The following is a 26,652-nucleotide window of genomic DNA, read 5'->3' on the forward strand; positions in this document are numbered from 1 at the left end:
CTGAGCCAAAACACCCCGGATACCCGCTTCAGCCCTCCACTGTTCCAGACCTTGTTACATTTTAAACAAAACAAAAGGAAAGGAAAGAAGGGAGGGAGGAGAAAGAGAAGAAAGAAAAAGTGAACACGTGGGACCAGGGGAATGTGCGACAACATCACAATCTCATTCATTCATTCATTTGTCCTGTCCCTGTGCATCATCTGGAGAGAATGGCCCTTTAATTCTTGCTCTCTTTCTCCCCCTGTACTCTGCTTGTGTGAAAGCCTTCCTCTCAGTCTCTCCCCCATTCCTCTCGGCTCTGAACTGGCCTGATAGCTGTGGCTTTAACCACAGATCTGGGGTCTGATTACTTTGCAGCCTGTCCTTCAGTGGGATTAAGGAACAACTGACTCTAGCTGCTGTCTTCGTGGACAGCTTCTTCCCCGATTACCCAGAGGCAACTGCTGCCCATATGCATTTTTAATACTTACTGGAATGGGAGAATAGCTGGACTTGAAATAATAACAGTGACTGTTTGCCTTTTATTATTGCTTGTGCTCTTCCTATGAAGCTCCTTATTACTTTCACCATCAAAGGCATGCCATACATGGCAGCCTTTAATATGAAGTGTAGCAGAACAACTAGGATGCTGCAACCTCCCAGTGGCCCGTTGCCAGATTTAGCTAAGCTGCGAGGGTCCTTCATAGCCTCTGATAATGAATGGCATTAGAGGTTAAGTACAAACCATAACAACAATGTGCTTATCTGTGTGTCTGTGGTCTACCCTCAGGGAAAACGTTTAAAGTGGAAGCGGTTTGATTGCCTTTCATTGTGGATTAGTTGGGAATAATTCCATTCAGTGTTACACATGATGTCATTGTCACACACTAGTCATATAGACAGTTTACTGTGATCATGCTCAATGCATTACGACGCATGAGACACTGGAATCAGCTGGGCTGAATTGGTTGGCAACCTGCTACAAAAAGCATGCATTGTTACAAAGTTGATGTTAAGTTCAATTGGGCCACCTAATTAAACTCAGGGCATATCTTCCCAGCAGTTTACAGCAACAAAAAAAAAACTGCTTTGGATTGTTTGGGATATCAAAGGGTACAAATACTTCACCTTCCTACCCTTGTTTATGAGCAAAACAAGTTCAGACAGGAGACTCAAGCGGGTTGCAGTTGTTGTTCCACCCAGCAGTCATCCATCCAATCATAAACACACTCCTGATGGTATTATAGTACAGTACACTGCTCTGATATTCACCCTGTCTCTTGCTCTCTCCACTGCTATTCTGGTACAGATTCTATGAAAATGTTCAGAATACCTTTATTAGTCCCACAATGTTGCTGCCGCCTACTCAAATCTGCTTTTCTTTACTCAGGAATCTGTCTACTCGTTGATTGGTAGCACATGCTCAACGCAGTACATAAAGTTACATCTGTTCACAGGGAAAAACAAAGGTTTACATGCAATATTTTCTAGACACAATCTCCTGTATCTCTTATAACTCTACTTGCATTATCAGCTATGTGTCACTATGTGAATAAGTCAAAATGTAGTATTGGAAATTATTGTAATTTCTACACATAACAAGATTTGACACATGTGACAAATTACAATGTGTCATGAAGGGACATAAACCTTTGACCTTTAAAAATCTGACCCTGCTGCTTCTCATCATTTATCATTCCACAGTTTTCGGCGAATGTCCTCACTTCTTAGCCGGTGCCGCAACAACACAATTCACCCGATTATCTTCTTGACTATCTTCTCTCAGTTCTTCCCTTTTTTCGACCTTATTAAATATTCCTCCTTCTATAACGGACATCGATGCTGGCCTCAGGCTAGGATTGTGAAGTTGTGGAAAAGTCTTCATTAACGCCCAATTTGTGAAAGGTCAAAAATAATAATCAATTATTTAATTAAATAACTTGCATAACGAAATTTAAGCAAGATTAGTATTGCTGGAGGGACTTGCTGAAATACAGAAGGTAATTCAGTTAATGATTTTTACTTTCCGGCCAGTTAAACTTTAATAGCGTACTTGATTCTGATGACTTTGAAAATAAGTTTTCAGCCATACCAATGTTGAGACTCTTCCCTCTCTTATGTTAAACCATGACAATGATCTTGTTAAAATGACCGCTGAGAATGACCAGGAGAGACAAAGTGATGGAGTAGGGCAGTGAATGTGAAATGTCCCAGTTTTTTTTACTATCAGCGACAGGCATTATTAATGCAGCGGTACAAGTGAACAGGGAAACCCAGGGCGACAAACAGGCCGGGACTCCCACGCAAGCAAATTAATCACTGACACACACACATAAACTGTGTACTCGCCTATGCACACTTCAACACATTCAGCTCTAACCTTTTTTCGCAAACCTTCACTGGCTTACCAATTACCGTTCTCATCTCGCCTCTTTAGCCTCGGTATCAGAGGGAGGTGTTGTCAGCCTGCTCCTTTATCGCTCCTCTCCCTTCATCCCTGGCTCTCACATTTCACCCTCCCCTGATGCACTTCCAAGGGGGGTTGAATGCTAGGTGGGTAAGTCTAAACCTCTGTCTCTGGAAGGGGGTTATTGTACTGGTGCTTGACACGACAATACCTCGCTCCTTCTCTTGATCGCTCTCTTTTTAAGCCCCATACAGTATAAGGCGTTGCGCTCTTTCTCAAGGCCGTGTAGAGTGCTGCAGAGACAGGCTGCTGCTGTATACAGGCCATTAGTAGCTGCTGAGTGGCAGAATGCGGAGGCTGTAGTGACACAGTTACGCTGCTGATGAGCAACCAGTGTCCTGAATTATGAGATAATGTGTGTTTGAGAAAATACTGCAAAATGCCAATCAACATATCCCAGACCCAAGGTGATGTCTTTAATTTGGTCTGATCAGGTAGTGCTTCAAAAGACACTCCACCAATTTCCAGAACAATTTGTCACATGAAGTAGTTCTACCGTTTAAGAAGGTCTTCTTTGGTTATTAAAATACATTTTTCAAAACTCTGAGCTTGTGATGTCAACAGGCTTATGTTGGTTATGTTTTCCTTGTTTTCTCCCCCTTTCCTAACCTTTGCTGTTGTAAAGGCAAATTCCCCGCACAATCTTTATAGAAATAGAATACCAGATCACTTATTTCATAAATACATTCACATTAAGCTCTACTTATTTTCTGTCCATTTAGAAAGCAGGTTATCAATAAATTGTGAAGCAACTAAATCTGAGTTGCATTAGGCGCGTTCACACCGCAGTACTTTTCCCACTTTAGTTCCGATATAGTTCCGAAATGTCGCGTTCACACCAAAAAGAGCCGGAACTAAAATGAGTTAATGTGAACCTTTTTTACCCCCTTTTCCCTTTCATTGGAGAAAAAGGTTCCTATGTCTGATTGGCCTGGCGGAATGCAAACCACGCCCCCTAAAACTCCCAAAAAGTTTTGTGAAGCCGCCATTTTATTATCCTTGCAATAGCATGATTAGCATTAGCATTAGCCCAGCGCACAAACGCAGAGAGACTAACTTATGGCCGGGGACTTCAGTATTCGTGAAGTTGTTTGCGGCCTGCCAGTAAACCCAAAGCAGAAGAAGAAGAAGAAGAAGAAGAAGTGACGTCAGCGGCTTCATTTGCCTCAGGGACTTATTCCGGTGTGAACGCAATCTGTACTTAGTTCATGAGAACTAAAGAGTTCTCATGAACTAAGTTCTGATGAACCTTTGTGGGAAAAGTACTGCGGTGTGAAAGCGCCTATTGATCCTTGAAAACAAGTATGAGTCAGGCTCAGTATAATGGAGCCATTAGCGGGGATGTATTTCCCTGTTCATACCTTGTTTAAAAGCACCTCCAGGTATATAATATATCACCATGTTGTCTTCTCTACTGGCTTATGGGCTTTGCTTTAATTGCTTCGTCACCACAAGTTGCGGCCCGCCTTTTTTGTCGTTGTGCATGATCAGGCCTGATTATGTGTTCTCATGTGTTAGTGAGGGAGCTATGTTGAGTGCTGCATCATTCATGAGTGTGTGCCACCCTGTGCCTGTGACTGCAGTGACCCGTATCTGTCAACAGCATATCCTTCAGCGTGATGGCACAGGCTGTGCTGAGGACCCACTGCAGGGACCGCTGGCATGTGGAGGTCTGTGGGTGGAGCTAGGGGAAGGGTGTGCCATTCTGGAGGCTAGGGAGGAAGCAGTGAACAAAGAGGAGGGCCGAATATGACTCTAATAATAATGTACTATATGATGTGTCCTTTTTTTGAAGTTCTCTTTTCACTTCTCTTCCCCTTTGAGAAGGTCAGAGAACATGATCGAATACAGGCAGCACCTACATAAGAAAAGTGAAGCACGATGAGCCCTGTAGTGATATATCTTAAAATGCTTTAAAAGATGTAAGGCGAGAGAGAGGTCAGGTCATCTGTAAGCTTGGCTAGACGTGGTGATTCCCTTAAACAACTGCCACATAAAACCAACCAAGTAGGGAGAAAAGAATCAGTGTGGCTGACAGTGGGAGATATTGAAGACTGACGTAATATACCGTAGGGAATGGGTAATAGAGGATGATAAGTTGGAAAAACGCAATTTCTGTTCCGTCTTGCTCTCTGAAACATTAAGATATGCACACACATTTAAAACCTTTGCGGTCATAACCTGTGTGTGTGTGTGAGCCTGTAATGAAGAAGCACATTACACAATGCTCCCTGACTCTCTTGCCAGTTTACTATCACACAACAGAAACTCGGTTCACACGTGTGGAGGCTTGCTGTATTTTGTGTGTGAAACCAAAGCCTTCCATTTGTTTCTCACGCATTCATGACCCGCCGGTTATTCATTATTTCCCAACATGGAATAGCCATCCTCTTCCACACTGATGAACACGTTTGTCATGCACTTGAACTCACTCTACATGGAACAGCGTTACATAAACACTTGAAGGGTTTGACAGAGAATACATTTGACCTTTTGCTGGAAAGATATTAGGCGCTCGCTGGAAGTGAGAGAGACATCAAAGCATTTTCTCTGTAGTTAACCTTAGAAAAAAACGATAAGCATTATCATCATTTTCCTGGCACTGTGTGATGCAAGGTATTGTCAGACATCTTACTTGTTTATGTCCTCAGTAATAAGACCTTCTTCTTTCGACCGCTGTTTTCGTCTGCCTGTGTTTTGTGTTCATTTGTTGTAACATTGTTCATGCTGCCTTCTTGGCCAGGTTTTAATCTCAATGATGCGTTTACCTGGTTAAATAAAGGACACATATTTCTTGTTAAATGTTTGCTGATAAAGAAACACTTTTTTCTAAAGCAATCTGCCACTATAGGTATGGGTCTTTGCTTTTTAAAGAATAATTTGGGCATATTTTCAGTCTTTTCTTGGTATTTTTAGCCTTGATTTCTATCAGTTGGGATATTTTACTAGTTATTTTCTGAGATTTGCGAATAGAGGGATGATCGCTAAAAAATAGTCTGACGGAGAAAAAAACTGTCTGAGAGGCACAAATATTCTCAAGTTATAATTATTTCAGTTCAGTTTCAAGATTTTAGTTGTGGTTGGTCTGTGTTACTCAATGCTGATAACTATTAACAGCGAAGAAATCCCATTTCCATTTAAAATATATTGAAGAACTGCTTTGTTCATAAATCACTGAAGCTATTATTTTTAACCAACACGTCAATTATTTTTCAAAAGACCAGACCATAATACTAAAACTGTCAGAAATCACCCATTATAGTTTTCTGACTGCGTTCTTGGTTGACCTTTGATCTATTGTACTTGTCGAGTTGTACACACACACATATATATTATCATAAAGGATAAGGATAAGTGGCAAGAACTAGATGACCCAGTTTAACTGTGTCTATCCTAATAATGTTCATGCAAGCTAATACAAATATAAAAATGTAATTGTGTGAGCATAGGAGGATGTGGATGTAGTGTGTGGTTGCCTGGTTTGTGGCAGCCTTAATACTGAGTGAGAATAGCTAACCTCGCCTTCAGCTCTTAACTCTCCTGACATTTTCTGCCGAATGTGACAGGATATGCCTGTAGCCAATTTATTTTTCCCTGTTTGTCCGTGTTTTTATATTCCTTTCTATTTTTACTCCGCTCCATCTTAGCCATCTCCGTTATTCCTTTCTCTTTACATGGTTCTTTCTACACCAGCATAGCTCCAAGTTTTAACACTTCTACTGCAACATGCAATATGTACCCTTATTATTCTCGTTATGTTCTTTGTTAATGTATTTTACACGCTCACCCACCACAACCATACTAAATCATTTATTTCGGAGCTCTGAACACTTTTACAGCCTCATACACCCATGCATTCATTTAATGTGTAGTACATATAAGCACATTGTATGCATGAGCAAATACACGGACACTTTAGTCCACTACGATGACGACGACGACAGTCATTCGCTTACCCACAAACAAGGCGGTGAAACCTCTTATGTGTTTGTGTGTATGCGAGTGTGTGTGTGTGTGTGTGTGTGTGCTCTGTGCTAGCTGATCAGGGGGCTCGTGTTTTCCTATGTAGGTTTCGTAACCCATCATTACATAACAGCTCCAGGAGTACAGCTGGGAAGAGGGGGGGTTTAGAGAGGAAGCACACATCTACGTCAGTATCCAACCACCACTGACAGAGGGAATCACTGGGGGAAATCTCTTTCTTTTCAAATATTAATGCCTACACCTGTGGTCCTAAGCATCTCGAACACAATTATCTCTGTCTGCTGCATCTGGGTCTATTTTTAGTGGATATTGATTGAATTAACAAGATGAAAAACGTTCACAGTGCAGCTGGTGGTGTGAAGGACGGTGCAGCTGATGGAAATGCGGTTATTTATTTTTACTTAAGGGTATAAGAGTCATTTATTTAAAATGTCATAGCTGCACAATATGATTTATCAACCTCTTGCGAGGCCTTTCTCATTGTAGCTCCTCGTTCCAGCTGTCGGGTGCATGAGTTATGATTGCATATTATTTACACATAATTTGCATCCGTTTCTGCTGCAGCCCATAAACACAGATTTGCATTAGGTAACATGACCTGCTATGAGAAGATAGGAAATGCCCTGTGTATGAAGTCATGATAGAGAAAACAATGGAGAACAACGCAGTGTGCAAGTAGGTCAAATTCTAGTTAAAGATAACTTAGCATTACTTAAAGGTCCCATAGCATGGCAATTTCTACTGATCATAATTCCATTGTTGAGGTCTACTAAAATAGATTTACATTGTTCAATGTTCCAAACTCACATTGTTTTTCTCATACAGCATCTCTGTATAGTATGTGTATTCACTCTCTGTCCTGCACGCCTTGTTGGAGCCCCCCCCCCCTTCCCTATGAGCGCACTGTGCTCTGATGTGTGTTTATGTGTTACAATGGCATTTGATAGCAACCAAAAAATGACACCAGTAATGACAAACAGATGAGAATGCTGCGTGGGGTCTGGGTGCCGAGCTGGCGGGGCTCGCTGCTCCGCTCGAGGGGCGGACAGTGTGAGCTTGATTACTGGTGTCGTTTCCTGGTTGCTGCGTGGGGTCTGCGAGACACCACGGATCTGTGAGTGGAGATCTACGGAGCCGCGGCTGAGAAAAGATAAGGCTGAGTAAGTGTGTGTGTGTGTGAGGAGCTCCAAGCATTAGTCCATTTGGACCTGGGTATGGTCACGTCACCATACTCAGGAAGAAAGAAATGGAAAAATAAAAATCTCCAACGAGGCGTTCTGGGGCAGCATAGACAGGTATTTTCTGTGTTAGAGTTTTACTCTCTACAGGGTGTACTTTGAGGGTTTGTGACTCTGCAGACCGTGTACATGCACACAAAGCTATATAACACACAAGGGGACGGGTAATAACCGGAAAAGCATGACATGGGACCTTTAACACACTACAAATCCTCCTTTAGGTCATCCCTCTGCTATAACACATTCACACAGTGCCTCTAAAGGCTGTGGATGGTATTGCCTTGACCTGATAACTAGAGAAGTACATTGCCTTTAATAGCAAATGGCTGCTTAGCTCTCTTCTCCCCAGGGGCAAAGGGTAATAATGGTTTGATGTAGAAGATATTGCAGGCTGGGACCTCATTTGGATCCAGGATGTTTCACTGGACTGAGTGAAGAGGGTTTGTACAGTGTGTGTGTGTGTGTGTGTGTGTGGTTGTGTGTGGGTGTGTTTCTGTCTTCTTGTGTCCTTCCTGACGACATGAGGTATCAGAATTTGAGGGCATCCATCAAACTATTAATTATCCACTCCATCCTCTTTCCAGGGCTGGAGGGACATCTCATGGTCAACATACTTACCCTGAGCCCCCCCTCCCCCTTCCCTCAGTGTCTCTGGCCCTGATTCTTAATGCTACATCACCATCCGAGAGTAGTGCAGACAGAGGCTGAAGAGAAGAAGAAGAAACATCACCTCGACTGAGCTGTTTAAGCTAAAAGATGTGCAGTGTCTTACAATAGACAAAGCGCCACTCAGCTTTTCCTAGAGGGATTGAAAGCACTTTCCAGCACTCTGGAGAACCAAAAGAAAACAAATCCACAAACACAAGGCAGCCCTTATCCTGAATTATTGATAGATATTGTTTAAGTTCTCTCCAGATAATTTAAAATCTACATACATATGTCTGTTTTTTTGATTAACTAAAGAGAAATTCAAAGCAATTGCAACATGGATGATTGATGAAATGCTCATCTAGCTAATCAACGGCGCATGGCGCTGATACTGCAGAGTTAACAGTTCTTTATCATGGTTTCACTGTTGACTGCTGTGCTTTGAAGTCAAAGTGTAGATCTTATCGTTTCAGCTCCAGTTGGCAACAGTCTGACTCTGAGCCTCCTTGGCAGTCAACATTTTTAGAGCATTCAACAAGATACTTCATCTGGGTCTTTGCAAAAGTCAGAAACTGATCACGAGAAATGTTGGTCACGGTTCAAAGTCAGAGCACCCCGATTGACAGTTGGCCACACGGTGATAATGCGTGACATCCCATCTATTTCCCATGCAAACACATATTTTTTATAATTTTCACGCAAGGGACAGCTTGACACATTTCACACATCAACACCTTCCGAGTCCCAGAGGAGGAAGCCCCTTTTCCACCATGGACCCATTTGTGTGACAACATCTGGGAACTTTTAAAGAGGAGGTTTTAACGATTTAAGAAGCACCACTGAAGCCACATTTCCACTGCATGGTACGGCAAGGCTCGCCCTGATTAAAGTTCAATGGAACCATTACTCTTTTGGATTTCAATCCTTTGGCAAAAGTTGTGGATAGTACGTGACACCTGGTTCTTTCTTTGGTATCAACTTGGTCGCTGAGAAGATTGGCATAGTAAAACACAGCTAACCATTGATTAGTTAGAGAGAATGAGAATCATCAGGACCATGACATTCTGTACAGAGGTGCAATGTTTAAAAAGCCAAGCTACGGTAAATAGCGATCACAATGTTGTATGTGTTTATAAACAGACATTTCTTGTTTGGGGTTTTCCTTACAATTCTGCCACATTGACATGGTGCTATCTGTAGTTGATACTAAAATGTATTGAAGCACCTGGTTCCAAAATGTGTTGGGTTGATTGGAGCTGACTCATGCAGTGGACATTGGGCATTAAGGTTTTCTCTATTTAGTGTGTGCACATTCACAGTTCATGTTCATTGTTGTGAAAACTGCAGAGAGGTAGTAGAGTGTAATGTGCAGACAGATGTAGGGCACAGTCTATCACCCACAACGGCATTTGCCACCTTCCAGCAAGACTCGTCAACTGCTGTCTGAGCGGACAGTGGGCTTAGCGCGGCCTGTCACTTCGGATCTGAGTAATCGGCGCAAGTCATCCACAGAGAATGAGAGAGAGTGGGGGCAGAGATGGAGAAAAAAGAGTGCAGCGCTTTTGGCCTAGAGACATATAGATAGCTCAGATATAGAAATTCTTCTTTCTTCCCTTTCCTGCAAACACAATTTTAGTCAACATTTTGTGGACATTGTGTGTGTGTGTGTTTTTTGTAACAGAAGGACAGTGTAGCTATTTGTGTTGCAGAGTAACAGCTTTCTATATCCCTTCTTAACTAATTGTCCTCAACCGTAGTTTGCTTTTTATTTGATAATAGCTCCAACACGAAGCATTATTTGTTGATGTTTGTCTGATAGAAAGTCTCCTATCAAGTTCTTACAAATGCGTCCCAATGCTAATTCTCGAATGAGATCCTGAGGTTGGGAGGAAAAATAGCTGATCGTGTAGATATAAGAGCCCAATATAGAAGCATTTATAAGTCCTAGAGTCTTTCCATCCGGTACATAACATCTGTCACTGCCTATAGAATAAGAAAGTGTGTTTCTACGCATGCTCGTGCTCCGCTGTGATTTATGTGGGTCATCGACGCCCTGCGGTACGGCATGCCCAGTCCTGTAGTAGAGGTGTGCCGATGTCAGGTTGCATTTAGCAGGGCAGAATGATTAACCAGGGATGTGTCCTTGTTATAACAGAGAAAGGCCAGAAGAGAATAGCGATCTGTTAAATTGGGAGATGGATGGAGAGAGGTTGGCCTGGTACTGATCACCAGCAACAATGATGGATAACAGCTGGAGGGAGCTTTATAGCCTGGTCTTGGAAACAAGAGCTCATAATACTGAAGAGTTGTTTCCTTTTATGTAGGGATGTCCCGATCACCTTTTTTTGCTCCCGATCCGATTCCGATCATTTGATTTTGACAATTTGCCGATACCGATTTTTCCCGATCCGATCTTTATGCAATGCATTAACAGAAAAAAAAGAAAAAAAAACATTCAAGTTGTCCCTTAAGGTTATTTCTCTCCAACATGGATATAGCTTCTTTTTTTCACAGCAGCATTGGATCAGTTCAGTTGTGCAGCATTGGATCAAAACAAAATAAAGCTTATCAGTACTCGTTAGCTTACTGCTACAATTAGACACTGCGCCCTGCCCACTCTGTTGCCAGATTTGAGAGAAATAAGCAACCAGGTCTATGAAAACAAGCCCCAAAGAAGCAACACATACATGATGTTCTGTAATTTGAAACCAAAACTAAGGCCTCAGGATGAATTTAAGACTTGAACATGGTCATTTTTGTTTTGTAACATTGAATACAAAATTTAAAAAAACGTATTAAAAAAAAAAACAAAAAAAAATCCAGATCCCCGAATTTTTTCTCCCGATTCCGATCTTTTGAAAATCACGTGATCGGATCGGGATATCTCTACTTTTATGTGAATCTGATTGACTTTTGCAAAGATTACACAATAAAAAGACACACTTGCTATACAACACTTGCTCTAAGGTTATAAGATTGTATGTTTAAAGGCAACACAATGTCTTTTTCTGGATGTTCTGCATTCGGATTGAACGCATCAAGAGTCTATTTCAGTATTATAGCACCATGATTTTCACATAGGCCAGTATTCTCAGTTACAAGTTGCTTTTACTGTTGTTTGTTTTTAATATACATCGCAAGGACTCCCTGGATAGCTGTATTGTCACTGAGTGGATTATACTGTATCGTAAGATAAAGTGAATTGATTCATAATACACACCGTGGAAGTCAAGTGTATTCAAGCGAAGGATGTTTCCGTATTATAATATATACTTGTGTGAAGAAACCTTTTACAGAGTTTAAAAGCTTTAATATCTTGGATTAGGTTGAGGTTTTATCTGAGAGTGACCGCAGCCTGATTGTGTGTGTGTGTGTGTGTGTTGTAGCAGTAGGGGTGCGCACACATGGGTATTCAAGCCTAGTGTGGAGGGGAAACACTCTGTTCCTGAGCTTGGAAGGAAAAAGGAAGGAAGCCATCTCCAGCACACACACACACACACACACACACACACACACACACACACACACACACACACACACACACACACACACACACACACACACACACACACACACACACACACACACACACACACACACACACACACACACACACACAACACTGTAGTGTACTCCTGCACGCACATACAGTATGTCTAGGAATAGAACGACTTCTGCACACACCCACCTTGAAGGGCCGGTCTATTATTGTAAAAGTCATGCTTCCCCCGTAGATTATGGGATGACCATGGTGACTAAGATCATCCCTGCTCAGAATATTCTAGTGTAGGCGGCCTATGGTTCATACATTTGTAATAAAGTAACTGTCTCTTATGATTTCCTTCCTTCTGCTGGAGGGTTACGGAGAGATCCTGCCTCACTCTGGCGCACCCCTGTAAACAGGATGCTCACGGTGGGCGTCACACCCATCTCCCTGCTTCCTCCACTGTGCATTCCCATGGCCAGACTGGAGAAGTTTTCCTCCATCCAGTCATCCCACGTCTGTTTGATACGGTTGTAAACGGCATCATCCGCATAGGAGAATCACAAAAGCATCCCACTTATCCTGTCTGTATTTTTATATCGCTACAATATATCTTGCTGATATCGGTCCATCAACATTTCGGGGGGGATGTTATATGGATGCACATATGGAGATGGTTAATCACTGTCACTGTGTTAGTGCGTGTGTGAATGTCATTGAGGGGAAGAGTGGGAAGGGGAGTAGTGTGGGTGTGCATATGCTAGTGTGGGAGAGCGCACGTTCCAACAAAAGGCCTAAAAATAGTAGGAATTTGCCCATGTGACATATTGAGGCTAAAAGCTTGTGAATAATTTGTATAATGCAACACATACCCCCTTCCCAAGCTCAATCCAACAATGATGGGCCTGCTGGCTACCTCTGCCAGCCAGTGAAGTTGTAAGGGGGTAACCAGTCTGCTCAGACAAACCCGTCAGTTTGTCTGTCTGTTAGCAAGGTGGTACATGGATTTGAAGGGAATTTGGTGGACAATAGCTCTTGGTCCGATTCGGATGTACCTATTATGCTCTGATCATTCTAATTTAGGTTTAAATAAGATATAGTTCTACGCAGTTCATGTACTCAATTCAATAACCTATTAAATACAAGTCTTATTATTCAAGCAAAGTTAAATTGCCTCGTAATAAAAACAATGTATTAATTATTATATATAGTCTGTCATGTTTTTTTAGACACATGTTGTTAGAACTCTTTCTTTCGAAAATGATACCTAGCTTCCTTCTTAATCTTTGTTTTCTTATCTTTCCCCTCCCCATGACACCTCTTCAGGGACAGTTCAGTCCCCAGTTTAACTCACTTATCTAAACCACTGATTTGAAGGTGAAAATGAGAATGGACACCTCTTATATTTAGGGGGGAAGCTTGGACAAATTGGGAAGGAATCGAGTGGCAGGAATTTACTTTATCCTTTTGATTTCAAATGTAGGATATTTCAAATAGATATTATTGTATTATATTCATATTTGGGTGAATTTAGCTTACAATATAATGCTAAATGGAATTTCAGCTGTGTTTTGCTGATGTATCTTTAAATACAGTATACAAAACAAAGACATTGGAAAAAATACAGATGTCTTTCATATCCTCATCGCTCATTTAAACATATTTATCCATATTTTTCTGTAGATAAGGATTGTCAGCTTTTCTTTTACTGCTGTAAAGCCAAGGCAGACGGCCAGAGCACAGAGAGAAATGATTAAAAACAGGTTATGCTACTTACATTGTAATATACAGGTTATTATAGATAGCTTCACAGCTTTGTGCCAGGCAGAACTGCATTTACTATAATAGGGCCATATTTAAATGATCACTGCCTTTTAAATAGTTCTATAAAAAGTCCTTCCCAAAGAAGATGTATTTTCCCCTAGAACCATCCACTTATGTTATAGCAGTTAAAGCACACATTTATTTGTACCTTTGTTCCTTTTAACCAATGTTTCTGGCCAATCCACAGGGATTGTTAATGCTAGATTGCAGTATTATGTGACATGTGTGACTTTGTGTAATCTTCTGGCAGCGATGCATTCTCACACTTCTCCTCAGAAGATTAGTAGTAGCCAGTAAGTAGTAAGGCGGCTGCACGTTGAACGTTTTTTCTGAGGCTTGTGCTCCTCTGTAGTTAAGTATTACAGTCCCGCTATTTACGCATATAAATACGGCACACATCAAACATGACCCCTGATCAACATTGAACAACAGTGTTATGTTACACACTCAGCATTTAATTAAAAGCAAATATCCTTGTGCAAGCTAGGCAAATGATTCTGCTGTGAACACAAGATTAGCTTGTAGCCAAGAGCAAAGGTCAGGACTCAGAAGCTGCGATGGATTTGAAATATAGCTGTGTGCTGTATATGTTATTGAAGGTCAGGATGTTATTTAACTCTGCTGAGTGTGTTGGATGGGAGCAGCGTGAAGTAGCCTACTCTACTGCGCTAGCCTTTCACCGCCGGCATGTGAAAGACCTAAATTATTGAAAAGCCAAGAGAGGTTCACACTTGCTGTACCCTTCTTACTCTTTCTTCCTTCCTCTTATTCACCTCCACAACCCCCTTGCGTCAGTTCAGTTCATGTGTTTGGTGATGTGAAACGTGTGAAAGAGTCGGTGCAGGATGGATGCAGCTACTTTACAGAAGGCAACAGTATGTAAGACATTTTCTATTCCATCTGTCGCTTGGAAAAGATAACTAACTTGGTAAACCACGGCATGAATCTCTTGGCTGAATTGGGCAACACTTTGAGGTGAAACATGCTGCAGGTAGACGAACATAAAACATTTGATAGAATTGAGAAACCCGAAAGTCAGGCAGCCGGATAGAAAAATAAATGGCGGGGGGGGGGAGAGGACTGCCCATAACAGCCCAGGGACGTTTTTTGCGGAGGTGGAGGTAGACAGAAAGCAGGTGGATGTTTGGACAGAACCATAACACAGCCTTGCTGACATAACGCCTGATAAGCAGCCTGACTGTCAGGATTGGCCGGCTGGTGGTGAAGCGAGAGAACAGGTTAGGAAGAAGGCCGACAGATGGGTAAAACTGAATAAAGGAAGCTCAGTAATTGTAAAATAATCATTTAAAGAGGTGCACCTGCTGCTGTGGAATTTAAGTATATTAATGTAGAGCTACGCTGAATTCAAATCGAGAATATTTCAGTCCAAATGCAAAGTAGGACATTTGGAGCAGTTGCGCTGAATGTATTTAGATCTTATGTCAACCCAGCATTGTTTGTCATTTGGTTGCTTTATTTAGGGGCTAGCTACCGCATTACTTGTATTGTGCCTTGTAATATAAAACCAATACAATACAACAACTATTAGATTGATTGGAAACTGTGTATAGCTCAAAAGTGTAATTTGTCCAATGCAGTACCTTTTTAAAACAGATGACATTCCTATACTTTACGTTGAGTAATATTACCCAAATGTTAGCATGATAAACATTATACCTGCTAAACATCGGCAGGTCATTGTTTTTTTACCCTGCTGATATTATCATTAAGCTCCAAGCGCCATTGTGTCTAAGTCTCAGCCTGGCCTGGCAAAATAAGCAGTAAACTTTTATTAACTAGTGGTAGGCTCATTATTTACCTTGAACAAAACAATGTACTGACACATGTTAGTCTACAGTGCTAACTCTTATACATTTTTCTTTGTTCTAGGGAAGCCCTCGAGCATTGAGAACTCGGAGCGTGTGCAGCTGTCAGGGACATACAACGTTCGCAAAGGGAAGCTCCAGCTGCCGGTCAACCGCTGGACCAGACGGCAGGTCATCCTCTGTGGCACCTGCCTCATCGTGTCCTCCGTCAAGGAGAGCCAGACGGGGAAGATGCACATCCTGCCGCTCATTGGAGGAAAAGTATGTCTTCATCACACCACAACGGTGCACAACTGGCATCACATAGTGTTTTTTTGTCCCCATGGTTTTTTACAATGATGTAATGTAATCATGTTTTGGGTCATAAACTCATAATGTCATATCACAAGATAGTGACCTGATTAAATTCCAACTTTTTGTCCTTGACATACATTAACGCTCCAAAGAGTTTCTACAAAGTCAAAATGTTTCAGTATTTTACAAGGATGTGTTTGTGTAATTCTAATCTGGAGTCTGAATGCCATAAGGTTCAGTGTAATAGATCACTATGGCATTCAAGTATCCTTATTCCTCTCTACCTTTTTGAAAGTTCCTCCCTAAAAATGACCTTATCTGTTTAAAGCTTTATGGATCTGTTTATCTCCAAGCCACACAATTAGGCCCGCCTTACACAAAGGACACTCTGCCACACCCAGTTTTTAAACATTTCACACACAGCACGTAACCTCTAGTCTAGTATTCGCCCATTCACCTGCCGCTGCATGTATGGTGAAATAGTTTGTATGTGTGCCAGTATTCAAACACAGTAACTCGTGATCCATTTATTCACAGAATCCATGTGCTTGAGTGAGACTCTGCGTGTCTAAAAACAATTTCACACAGATGTATTTGTGCTTATATCACGCACATACTCTATATATAAAATGATCACCCATGCCTTATGCATTATATTGTCATGTGTGCTTCTGCTTGACTGCATGTTTACCTTGCAGACATTAAGCATCTTATGTCCTCCAACAGAAGCTGTTTTCAAATAAGAATTAATCTATTAAGGCATCCATGCGTCAGCATTTCCTCTCTGATTTATTTTACTGTGTGACTCTAAACTTAATCGCATCGTTCTGTATTCATATGGGGTCGGAGATGTCAGATTTCAGACTGTAATGTCACTCCTGTGTGTGTTCTGTGGACAGGTGGAAGAGGTGAAGAAGCACAATCACTGTTTGGCCTTCAGCTCGGCAGGGCCTCAGAGTCAAACCTACTACGTCAGCTTTGACAGCTTCACGGAGCACCTGCGCTGGCACAGACACGCTGCCAAGGTACTGTGTGAGAAGGATGTGCATGAGAGTTATAAGGGGGGAAAACAGGAAAATATCAGCATGTGCTCTCAGGCGCTGCTTACGGGTCAGCTGCATTGTATATCAGAACATGCCTGACTGCAAGAGCAAAAGTATGAAAATATGGCACCCACCACATTGCACTGCCTGTATGAGCTGAGTGAGATTCAAAGAGCTGCACATTTCTGTCCGATCGGTAGTAAAAGCAAGTGTCTCTAAGTGCACTCACACATATTAACAACACTCATGTCTCTCTCTTCTTTCTTTTATTTCAACTCAAGTAGGCCACAGCCAAAAAAGCTCTTCTCTAAATATGAACATGCATGTCACCAGCACCCAGCGGGCCTCTCAGAATAGAGGCTGGATAGAAGCAACACGTGCCTGAGTGACAACTGCTGAGCCTCCAGCGAACTCCTTTCTGACAAGCTCAAATTCACAGGGTGTAGATTTTCTCTTTTTAAGATCAGGTGGCGCCTTCATTTCCTTTTTGATTAGCTTGTGTTATCCCAACAAATTTGACTAACAAATCGTAGGCTAACTGCTCTACGCACCTGCAGTTTACTAGATTACAGGATGATGTCAGGTCACTAACCTCTTAGACTTTCCCTCTACTTCTTCTGAATCCCTAATCCTAAAAAGATTGGCCATTGAATGACATTTGCCCACTTAGCAGCAGCCCACACACATACACAGTAAACCAGTTAAGTCTTGTGGTCGTGATAATCCTGTTTAACTGCACATTTCTCATTCACTCTGTTACCTCTCGCTTCCCCCCCGCCCATACAGATGGTGTCCCAGAGGATTAACTCCGTAGATCTGTCCTGCTGCAGCCTGGAGCAGCTTCCTCCCAACCTCTTCTACAGCCACGACCTAACCCACCTCAACCTCAAACACAACTTCCTGCCGGCAGACCAGCGGCTGCAGCAGCTGCAGAGGTACAATGCCATCATAAAAGTACAGTAAACACACCTGTGGGTAAACTAAAGAGGGGGCAGTAGCAGGAAGAGGTGGAAGATAAGAGAGGAGAGGGCAGCGTTTAGGGTTGTTTGGAGAGGCTGGCGTTTGCAAGATGAGACATGAGAAGTTTTATCAAAGCTTTGCATCATTTGTCAACAGCAGACTGAAAACAATGAGTTCTCATTGGACACAACAGGTCATGGCTGTCTGGTTTAGCCGTCTTTATACTTTAACCTAAGTATTCTTGGACTCGGGCCATTGGCACGCGGTGACCAGAAAAGGCTAGCCAGGGCTGTGCTTGACCAGGCAAGGCCAAACGAGCCCAGAGCCCAGAAGGCTAGATGACTCCGTAGGGAGGCTTTTAATGTGTGTGGTCTCCCTCACTCTCTCTCTCTGTGGGCACCATCTGCTGCATGCTTATCATGGTTCCAGATTAAAGCCCACAGCCAAGGTGTGTGTGTGTGTGTGTACATATGTGCTTGCCTTTCTTTCTGAAGATTATTGCCAGATGATTTGTATCATTCAAGTGGGTGAATTGTGTGATTCTGATGCTTGGGTATGTGTTAGCAATGTTTGCAGAATGGAGTGTATATGTGAGAGGGAGAGAGAGTCGCTTGCTTGTATGCAACAGAAAGTGGCTGCAGGCTACAGATTTGGGGTCAGTGCATACAAAGTCCTGATACAGTATGGCATTTGGTTCTTACTTAAGATGACTGCACTGAATGGAATTGGTGTCTGTGTGTACGGCTGTGTGCATTATCTGGCTTACTTGTCTGCCTTTCTGAGAGTATTGTGAAAGAGAAGGAGGTCATAAAGACTGGCATTAAAAAGATGATGATGCAAAGGAAAAATCTGCTTTTTAAAATCGGGGTAAGTGAAGCACAGCTCCCCTGATGGTCAATGGAGATAACAACCATTTATCTTTGCCAAACCGAAGTAGGCTCATCCGTATTTGACCCAGCATGACAGAAAAGGAGGTCAGTAATGAGAAAGAGATGAATAGTAAGCTAAAAATAGAGGCGTTTTGACAAAAACATACAGCAGAGTTATTTAAGTACTTGCTTTGCCCCTGAGAGATTTAAGTCAAAAGAGCTGAAGTCAGGAACAATAATGCTCTGTGTTTTGGTGTGGACGTTATGTGAGAGCCTGTTTTTGTTGCAGTATAAACACTGGCTTTCTCTGACATCTAACATGGGGTCATAGTGCTTTGTATTTTTCCAAGAGGAATGGAATGTGTGAACCTGCCGCATGCCTCTCCCTCGCCCTTTCTCTCTGGCCAAATACTAGCTGGTGGGTGATTTGCCAATCAGATGCAAATGCATAATCAGTAGTCTGGGATATGAACTCTCCCCTCTGGCATGGGACTGCCTCCACACCGTGAGTCCCTCTGTCAGACAGAGGTCACACCACTCACCGAGGGGATATATGTGACGTTCCATGCATGTGATTGAACGTTTGGCCTGTTTCTTTACATATGTATGATATTTTAGCAATTCATGAAGGACATAACAGTAAATGGGAGAAGGCAAAAGAGAGGGAGGAAAGTTGGGCAGAAAGATAATATATTTATAGGAGTATTAACGGCCAAGTAAAAGGTTTACATTAATAAGTTGATTTATGGTGTACGGTTAGTTTGCTTGTTGGGCTACTCAGCTAACACAGAGCAACATTAGCATTCATTCAGCGTGTGCTTCTGCTCACCGAATGAATATAAATCCAATATCCACTTTCCCTTTTTCCCATTATGTTTCTTTCGCCAGCTCCTGAGAAATATGTGTTGTTTTTTTTTCATGGTTGCAGCAGTTATAAATGAGGTTGATGATAGTGGAGTTGTGAGTGGAATACTAAAGGAGGCTGAAAGTCTCTGCACAGCTGAGAGGAATGCTGATTCAGATAATAGTTCATCACAAATATGTGTTGGTACAGCTGTAGATGTGCATTTATAGATTTGTGTTTGTCGCAACATTGGGATGTTATGTGATAAAGTTGTATTTGCCCAAAGAACAGATACAAATGTACACCGCATTAGCATTAGCCTTCTATTTGGTTCTGTCCACCTGATGAATGCAAATATCCACTCCTTTCAGCTCTGTAACTTCAACAACCAATATACCGATGGTTACAAGCTAGTAGCTAACTTTGTCTTTAAGCTATTTGATACCGTGAGCTAGTGTATGGAATGTTTTTGTCTGGTAGAAAGAAAAACGCTCAGATATTAAATTAGTAATAGTCGAATATGAGAGATGTGAATCCAAAACAATAAGCTAAAATATGCTAAAAGGCCTGCCAGAAGCAAAGCGTAACTGCATATTTTGACATTATCATTTGGACGTAACTACAAGCACAACCTATAGTCAAATGATCCAATAATCAGATACAAAATAACTAATGCCGCTTTAAATTGTGACTCCTCCTTTCCTAACTCCAACAACAACAACAACAACAGCATGATAGGACAGAATGACAGAACACGACACAGACAGGCAAAGTCGGAGGATGGGGTATGAGCATTACTCAGCAGATTGCAGAGGTTGATTAAATGGTGGAATGACATTTTCCCACACACACCCCCCACCCACTGCCCCGTAGGAGTCACCCTCAGCTGGAATTACTTGGCCACCCTAATCAATAGCCCTGACGGCTCGGTTGCCTTTTTCTCCATCACCATGATTTATTGTGTGTGTGTGTGTGTGTGTGTGTGTGTGTGTGTGTGTGTGTGTGTGTGTGTGTGTGTGTGTGTGTGTGTGTGTGTGTGTGTGTGTGTGTGTGTGTGTGTGTGTGTGTGTGTGTGTGTGTGTGTGTGTGTGTGTGTGTGTGTGTGTGTGTGTGTGTGTGTGTGTGTGTGTGTGTGTGTGTGTGTGTGTGTGTGTGTGTGTGTGTGTGTGTGTGTGTGTGTGTGTGTGTGTGTGTGTGTGTGTGTGTGTGTGTGTGTGTACAAAGGGAGGTAAATCAAGTAGTGTCAGTTGAAGCAGCTGCTCCTGCCCGCGGTGCTTTTATGGCACGCTGCCCATCTCCGGCTCGCCATAGCTGCTCTCGCTGTGCAAATGATAGGTGATAACAGGTCCCATGTGTGTGTGTAGATGGATAAATAAAGACACAGTCATTTCCCCTGCTTTGCCTTGTTGTCGTGCTCCCTCCCTCTCTAAGGGGCTTACCCCTCTGAAGGTCGCTGCTGTGCCATAGGACACCATGCCAAATGCCACTGGTCACTAGTGTTTGAATGAACAACAGAGACGGCAACGCTGTGCTTGTTTCCTAAACAATTAAAATGTGAGGGGTTTGGATTGAGTTCAATCCAACTGTGTGTGTTTCTCACTGAAACAAATCTTGGGTAAGTTATACTTTGCTACGTTGCCAATGAATATATTCATGAATATATTTATGAATATCTTCCACTCTGTTGCAATATTCATGCTGACAAGATGCAACTACAGCTCCAATCCCTTGCTCGTCTTCTCTCAGCTCCTCTTTACCTCTCCTAGGGCTGCTCAAGTAATCATATTTTAATACGGCACTACTTTCAACGATTATGAAAACAACATAATCGAAATAAAACTATTATTTATTTATTTTTTATTTATCAATTTGTTTTTTATTTGTTTTTTTTATTGGTTTTTCAGTTGAATTATGCTTAAAGTTCAGGGTAATCAACTGTTAAAAACATACTGTTTGCATTTCTTTTTCAATAAATGGATGTTTTCAAAGTAAATGGATAATCGTTTTTAATAATCGTGATATAAATTATTGACCCAAATAATCCAGATTATGATTTTTGCCATAATCGAGCAGCCCTAACCTCTCCTCTTATGTTTCATTAACACTTTTATCCTCTATTTGCAGATTTTCTCGTCTGCGGAGCCTCAACCTGTCCAACAACCACATCGGTCAATTCCCCCCGGCCATCTGTGACATCCCTACACTGATGGAGGTCAACCTCAGCTGTAATTACTTGACCTGTGTCCCAGGCTCTGTGGGGGCCATGACCAAGTAAGTAACAGAAGGAAGTTATTGAGGATACAGACCTGGGGCCGTATTCACAAAGGATCTTAGGGCTAAAAGTAGCTCCTAACTGGCAAATTTAGGAGAAACTCCTAAACATAATGGGCGTGTCAGTCTTAAATTTAGGACTCCTAATTTTATTCACTAAGAGCAATTCACAAAGTATTTTAGGCCTAAAAGTAGCACCTAAGTCTGGGAGAGCTTAAAAGTCCCCGAGAGGACTCCTAACTCAGTAAGACCTATTCACAAAGAATCTGAAAATGGCTGAGAGACGAAATGTTTTGGAGACAATGGAAGACTGTGAATTGATCAAGAGATATAGGCTAAATCGTGAGGGTATCAAACTTGTTGTGGAATAAGTGCGGGATGCAATAACATCCCCGACTAACAGGAATAACCCGATTAGTCCGGAAATAAAATGTTTGGCAACACTACGATATTTAGCAACAGGGTAAATGCAACTTTGCAATGCCGACGATTTGGGAATATCGCAACCATCAGTCAGCCGTGCCATAGACCAAACCATCAACGCGCTCTCTAGACCACATATCATCAACAGTTTATCCGGTTTCCTTTGGACAATCAACAACTACACAAGATCAAAGCCAACTTCATGGCAATTGCAGGTATGCCCGGTGCTATTGACGGGACGCACATAAAAATAATTGCGCCATCAAAAGATGAGGACGTGTTCGTCAATAGAAAGAAAGTACATTCCAACAACACGCAGATTGTTTTCATTCATCCTGATAGGTGGACTTGAACGTCGGTATGGGCTGTTATTGAAAGTGTTTAAGTGCTGGAAATATGCTCATTGGATAATAGTTTGCGGGGTGCTTTTAATTGCCTCCTTGATTTAATGCAATTTACGTATTTTTATTGTTTGCTCTCTCTCTTTAACGTGCATATACAACGTCATTATCGTGGTCTGCACAAACTTGTCATCATGCGTGTATTCTGCTAACTGCACTGTCCATAACTATTTGATAGGAATACATTTCTAGACTAGGCTATTTCCTTGTTTTTCGGTGATTTAGTGGGCTCGTTTGTGGGATGTTGCGGATGAGTTTCACCGAGACCGCCTGCTCTGAACAACCAATCCCCATACTGACCGCTTCTAAACTCATGCACGAGAATCGACGTCATCCATAGCAACGGCGCGTCACTCTTAGTGATTTATCCTTAGTATGAGTATGTCTCAGCGGCTCTGTGAATAACTTTTAAGAAAAAACTCCTACGTAAAATGTTTTAGCGCGAGTTAGGAGCACTCCTAGCGGTAAGATAAAATGCTTTGTGAATACGGCCCCTGATGTTTGACTATGGTGAAAACCAACAGTGTATATGTTGCAAGATCGAAATCTTTGCCAAACTCAGAATCTGAATAAACCTATTATCTAAATGTCAGACACATTGTAGCCTGCTTTTCCTCCTTTATTGTTTTTTCTAAAATGTATTATGTGTCTGGTGTTTAACTTACATTTCTCTGCAATTGACTTGTAATGTTTGGAGTTATTTCACTGTTTCTCTTATTGTTTTGGGATACTGCTGAGTTGGGGCCTGTGCTTGCTTGCATTGATGCCATCTCATGTGGTGGGAAGCCAGTGAACCCTTTCACAAACCAACCTCATAGCCAAATGTGGGAGTTACCTAGCAACAAGTACATGGCATAACAACCACCATGGTGTACTTTGCTGGTTTCAACATGTGAGAAAACAACGACTCGACTTGCTTGTGGCTTTTTCCCTTTCATAGCCTGTCCAGCGTTTAGTTGTTGGTTTATGCAAGTCAATTTACTCCTTTTATTGTTAGTCAGCTGTTTTAAAGCTGTTACCAGTGTTTTCTACAAGTTTGTTTAGTTTCTTATTGGGCAAACCTGTTGTATGAAAATCCAGTTTTTACCATCTCCTTTTTTCTTTTGGCCTCAACTTTTTATGGAAATGTGTGCTGCATTTCTTGAGAACTTTACCATCAGTAAAGTATTGACCCCTAATTGAGGAATCACTGAGTTACATTGTTGAAATGAATAATGTCAATTGGTTCTGGTGTTATAATAGGTTTACTGGGTGACATTGGTACTCTATCCCTCAAAGTAATCACAGATTTATTTCTAGGTAAAACTTTTAAAGAGAATTTAACAAATCAGATTCTTCTGGCAGGAAACCAGTTTGTTCTCATGCAATGCTCAGATCATTTGAAGTGTTGGTAGAGATCCAGTATGAGCTCCCCTGCCTGTGGAAATCAGTTGACTCACTCTTTAAAGGATTGTCAGAAAAAAAGAAAAATATATACAAAAATATTAATAATGCATTATATTGAATTGGGCCTTTAATCCCACTCGAGGTCACCTTACATTGCGTAAAATATGTAATAAAAAAGAAAGTCAAACCGAAGCTCCAGTAATAAAAAAAACCCAATAAAATTAACAATAACAAATTAAATAGGCCACAGAGCACTCGTTAAAAATACATCAACAAAATCAAAATTAACAGGCGGTAGAACTAATGGAATTTACACCACCATGACATAAGCAAATACGTAAATGAAGCGAGTGATTTGGTCATTACTGGCTCATGGGAAGTGCCTGTGCTTTAGAGTCAAACCTCATTGTAAACTTATAAAGCAGGTATGTGGGTAGAAGCTGGGCTAGATGAGAAGTTAATCTGCAGGAATGATCTGGTATGCCTGTTAATTCCTGTAGTGGCCGGTAGGGCATTTAACCCGGTACTGTCATCTGCTGGACATGAAGTGTACTGAATGCTGAAATTGTAGCACAACTTCTATCTAGCACAGCGTCATTGATCCTAAGCTAAATAAAAACAAATCTTTATTGAATTGCCTTCTTGCCAATCACCTCTTCCATGATGTGGTCAAACGTCTGATTTGTTTTTCCTCTCTCAGTTTGCAGACTTTCCTTTTGGACGGCAACAGTCTAGATGATCTTCCCAAAGAGCTGGGTTCCCTCCAGAGGCTGAGTTACTTAGGCCTCTCCTTCAACCAGTTCAAGCATGTGCCGCAGGTGCTGGAGCAGTTGACCTCCATGGAGAAGCTGTGCATGGCTGGAAACAACCTAGAAACACTAACACTGCAGAATTTCAGACTTCTACGAGTCAAACACATCGATCTAAGGTACGGCAATTTAGGCATATTACAAATATTCAGAAAAAAAGAAGAGAAATCATGATTTTTATTTCATTTCAAACCTTTATTTATCCAGATTGGTCCCATTGAGATCATAGTTCTCTTTTTCAAGGGAGACCTGCAGCAATTAGGTTCCACATGAAACATAAAACAAAATAAAACAATAGAGGATATCATACAACATATTTACAAGCTACATTTACATTCTTATCAACATTTACAAATACCCATAGTTTCAAAGAGCATTTCACTTAGACATGCTTTAAAAACATTCAGAGGAATAAAATTGCTCAGTTTCAATTTTAGCTGTAGACTGTTCCAAGCAAGTGGCGCTGCGCACATAAAAGCTGTCTGACCTAAGACAGTCCTTGCTCTTGGCACATCTAACAATAGTACATCCTGCGATCTCAGACAATAGCTGCTTGCAACTCTCTGTGTTATCAGAGAGCAGATATAATACGGGAGTTTACCCAACAAAGCTTTATAAATAAACGTGTACCAATGACTGAGCCTCCGTACAGTAAGTGATGGCAAACCTGCCTTGGCATACAGGGTACAGTGATGAGTAAGTGCTTTACAATTTGTGAAAAATCTCAGTGCACTGTGATAGGCGGCATCAAACTTGTTCAGGCAATGGGCAGGTGCATTCATATAGACCAGATCACCACAGTCCAGCACAGGTAAAAAGGTCACAGTGACTAGCCTTTTCCTGGCTTCAAAAGAGAAAGAGGACTTGTTTCTGAAAAAGAAACCTAGTCTAACCCTCAGCTTTTTAAGCAGTTTATTGACCTGAAGTTTAAAAGTGAGACAATCATCAAGCCCGATACCAAGGTATTTGTAACAGGCAACCACTTCAAGTACTTGTCCTTGCATAGTAACAATATCTACAACAGGCTCTGGTGTCTTTTTAGCTTTTGAAAAGAGCATTACCTTGGTTTTATCAACATTTAAAAGAAGCTTTAGTTCAGAGAGCTGAGTCTGAATGATGTTAAAAACAGTCTGCAATTTAACACCAGCCTCCTTAATGGAGGGACCTGCACAGTACATCAGGGTATCATCCGCATAAAAATGTAAAGTAGCTTCATCGACATTTTCACCTAAACTTTTGATATATATATAGAGAATAAAAGTGGACCTAAAACAGAACCTTGGGGAACACCATTAGCAATGTTCAACCACTCAGAAGACAGCCCATCAAAGTGAACACATTGGGACCTTTCAGAGAGGTAGTTCACAAACCATCCCACTGCATGGCTGGATATGCCTATACTAGCTAGCCTTTGCTTTAAGATGCGATGATCGACGGTGTCAAACTCTTTGGAAAGGTCAATAAATAGGGCTGCACAACTCTGCTTATTGTCTAAGATACACGTAATGTCAATGATCACTTATGTTTGGGATTGTTTGAATGATCTACTAGAGAACTATGTCATTAACAAGTGTCCCTTAAAGTCCTCTGTAATGGTTTTTCCAGAACTCAAAGAAATCTGTGATCCCATAATTGATAGAAAGAATAACATGAAGAGGAAGCCAAAACACAAGCAGACAGCCAGACAGCACGGAATCAGGAAATCATTTGCCTTCAGTGGCTCCATCAGGTGTCTCCTCTTTGTTAGTAAACGCATAGAGCTGGAGTGACTTGCACTATTCTTCAGTTAATACTTCACCCCTTCTCACTTTGCATAGACGAGGTCAGTAAATACGTTTTCCAGCATTCTTGTTTGAGCAAAGATCACCTGATGAGATTGATGTGGGCTGCAGATGTTTGTTT

General features: G+C 41.6%; 1 protein-coding gene across 1 annotated transcript in view; it reads left to right on the top strand.

The window, feature by feature from the left end:
* The window catches only part of phlpp1 (PH domain and leucine rich repeat protein phosphatase 1), a 45,751-nt gene that overhangs the window by 9,800 nt on the left and 9,299 nt on the right, over nt 1-26,652 (top strand). The window contains exons 2-6 of the mRNA XM_079652488.1: nt 15,515-15,711; nt 16,644-16,769; nt 17,574-17,722; nt 21,585-21,731; nt 24,642-24,869. Of these exons, the coding sequence (XP_079508614.1) occupies nt 15,515-15,711; nt 16,644-16,769; nt 17,574-17,722; nt 21,585-21,731; nt 24,642-24,869 (847 nt within the window). The remainder of the gene's footprint in view (nt 1-15,514; nt 15,712-16,643; nt 16,770-17,573; nt 17,723-21,584; nt 21,732-24,641; nt 24,870-26,652) is intronic.

The sequence above is a fragment of the Notothenia rossii genome (genome assembly GCF_949606895.1).
Source record: "Notothenia rossii genome assembly, chromosome: 9".
Lineage (NCBI taxonomy): Eukaryota > Metazoa > Chordata > Actinopteri > Perciformes > Nototheniidae > Notothenia > Notothenia rossii.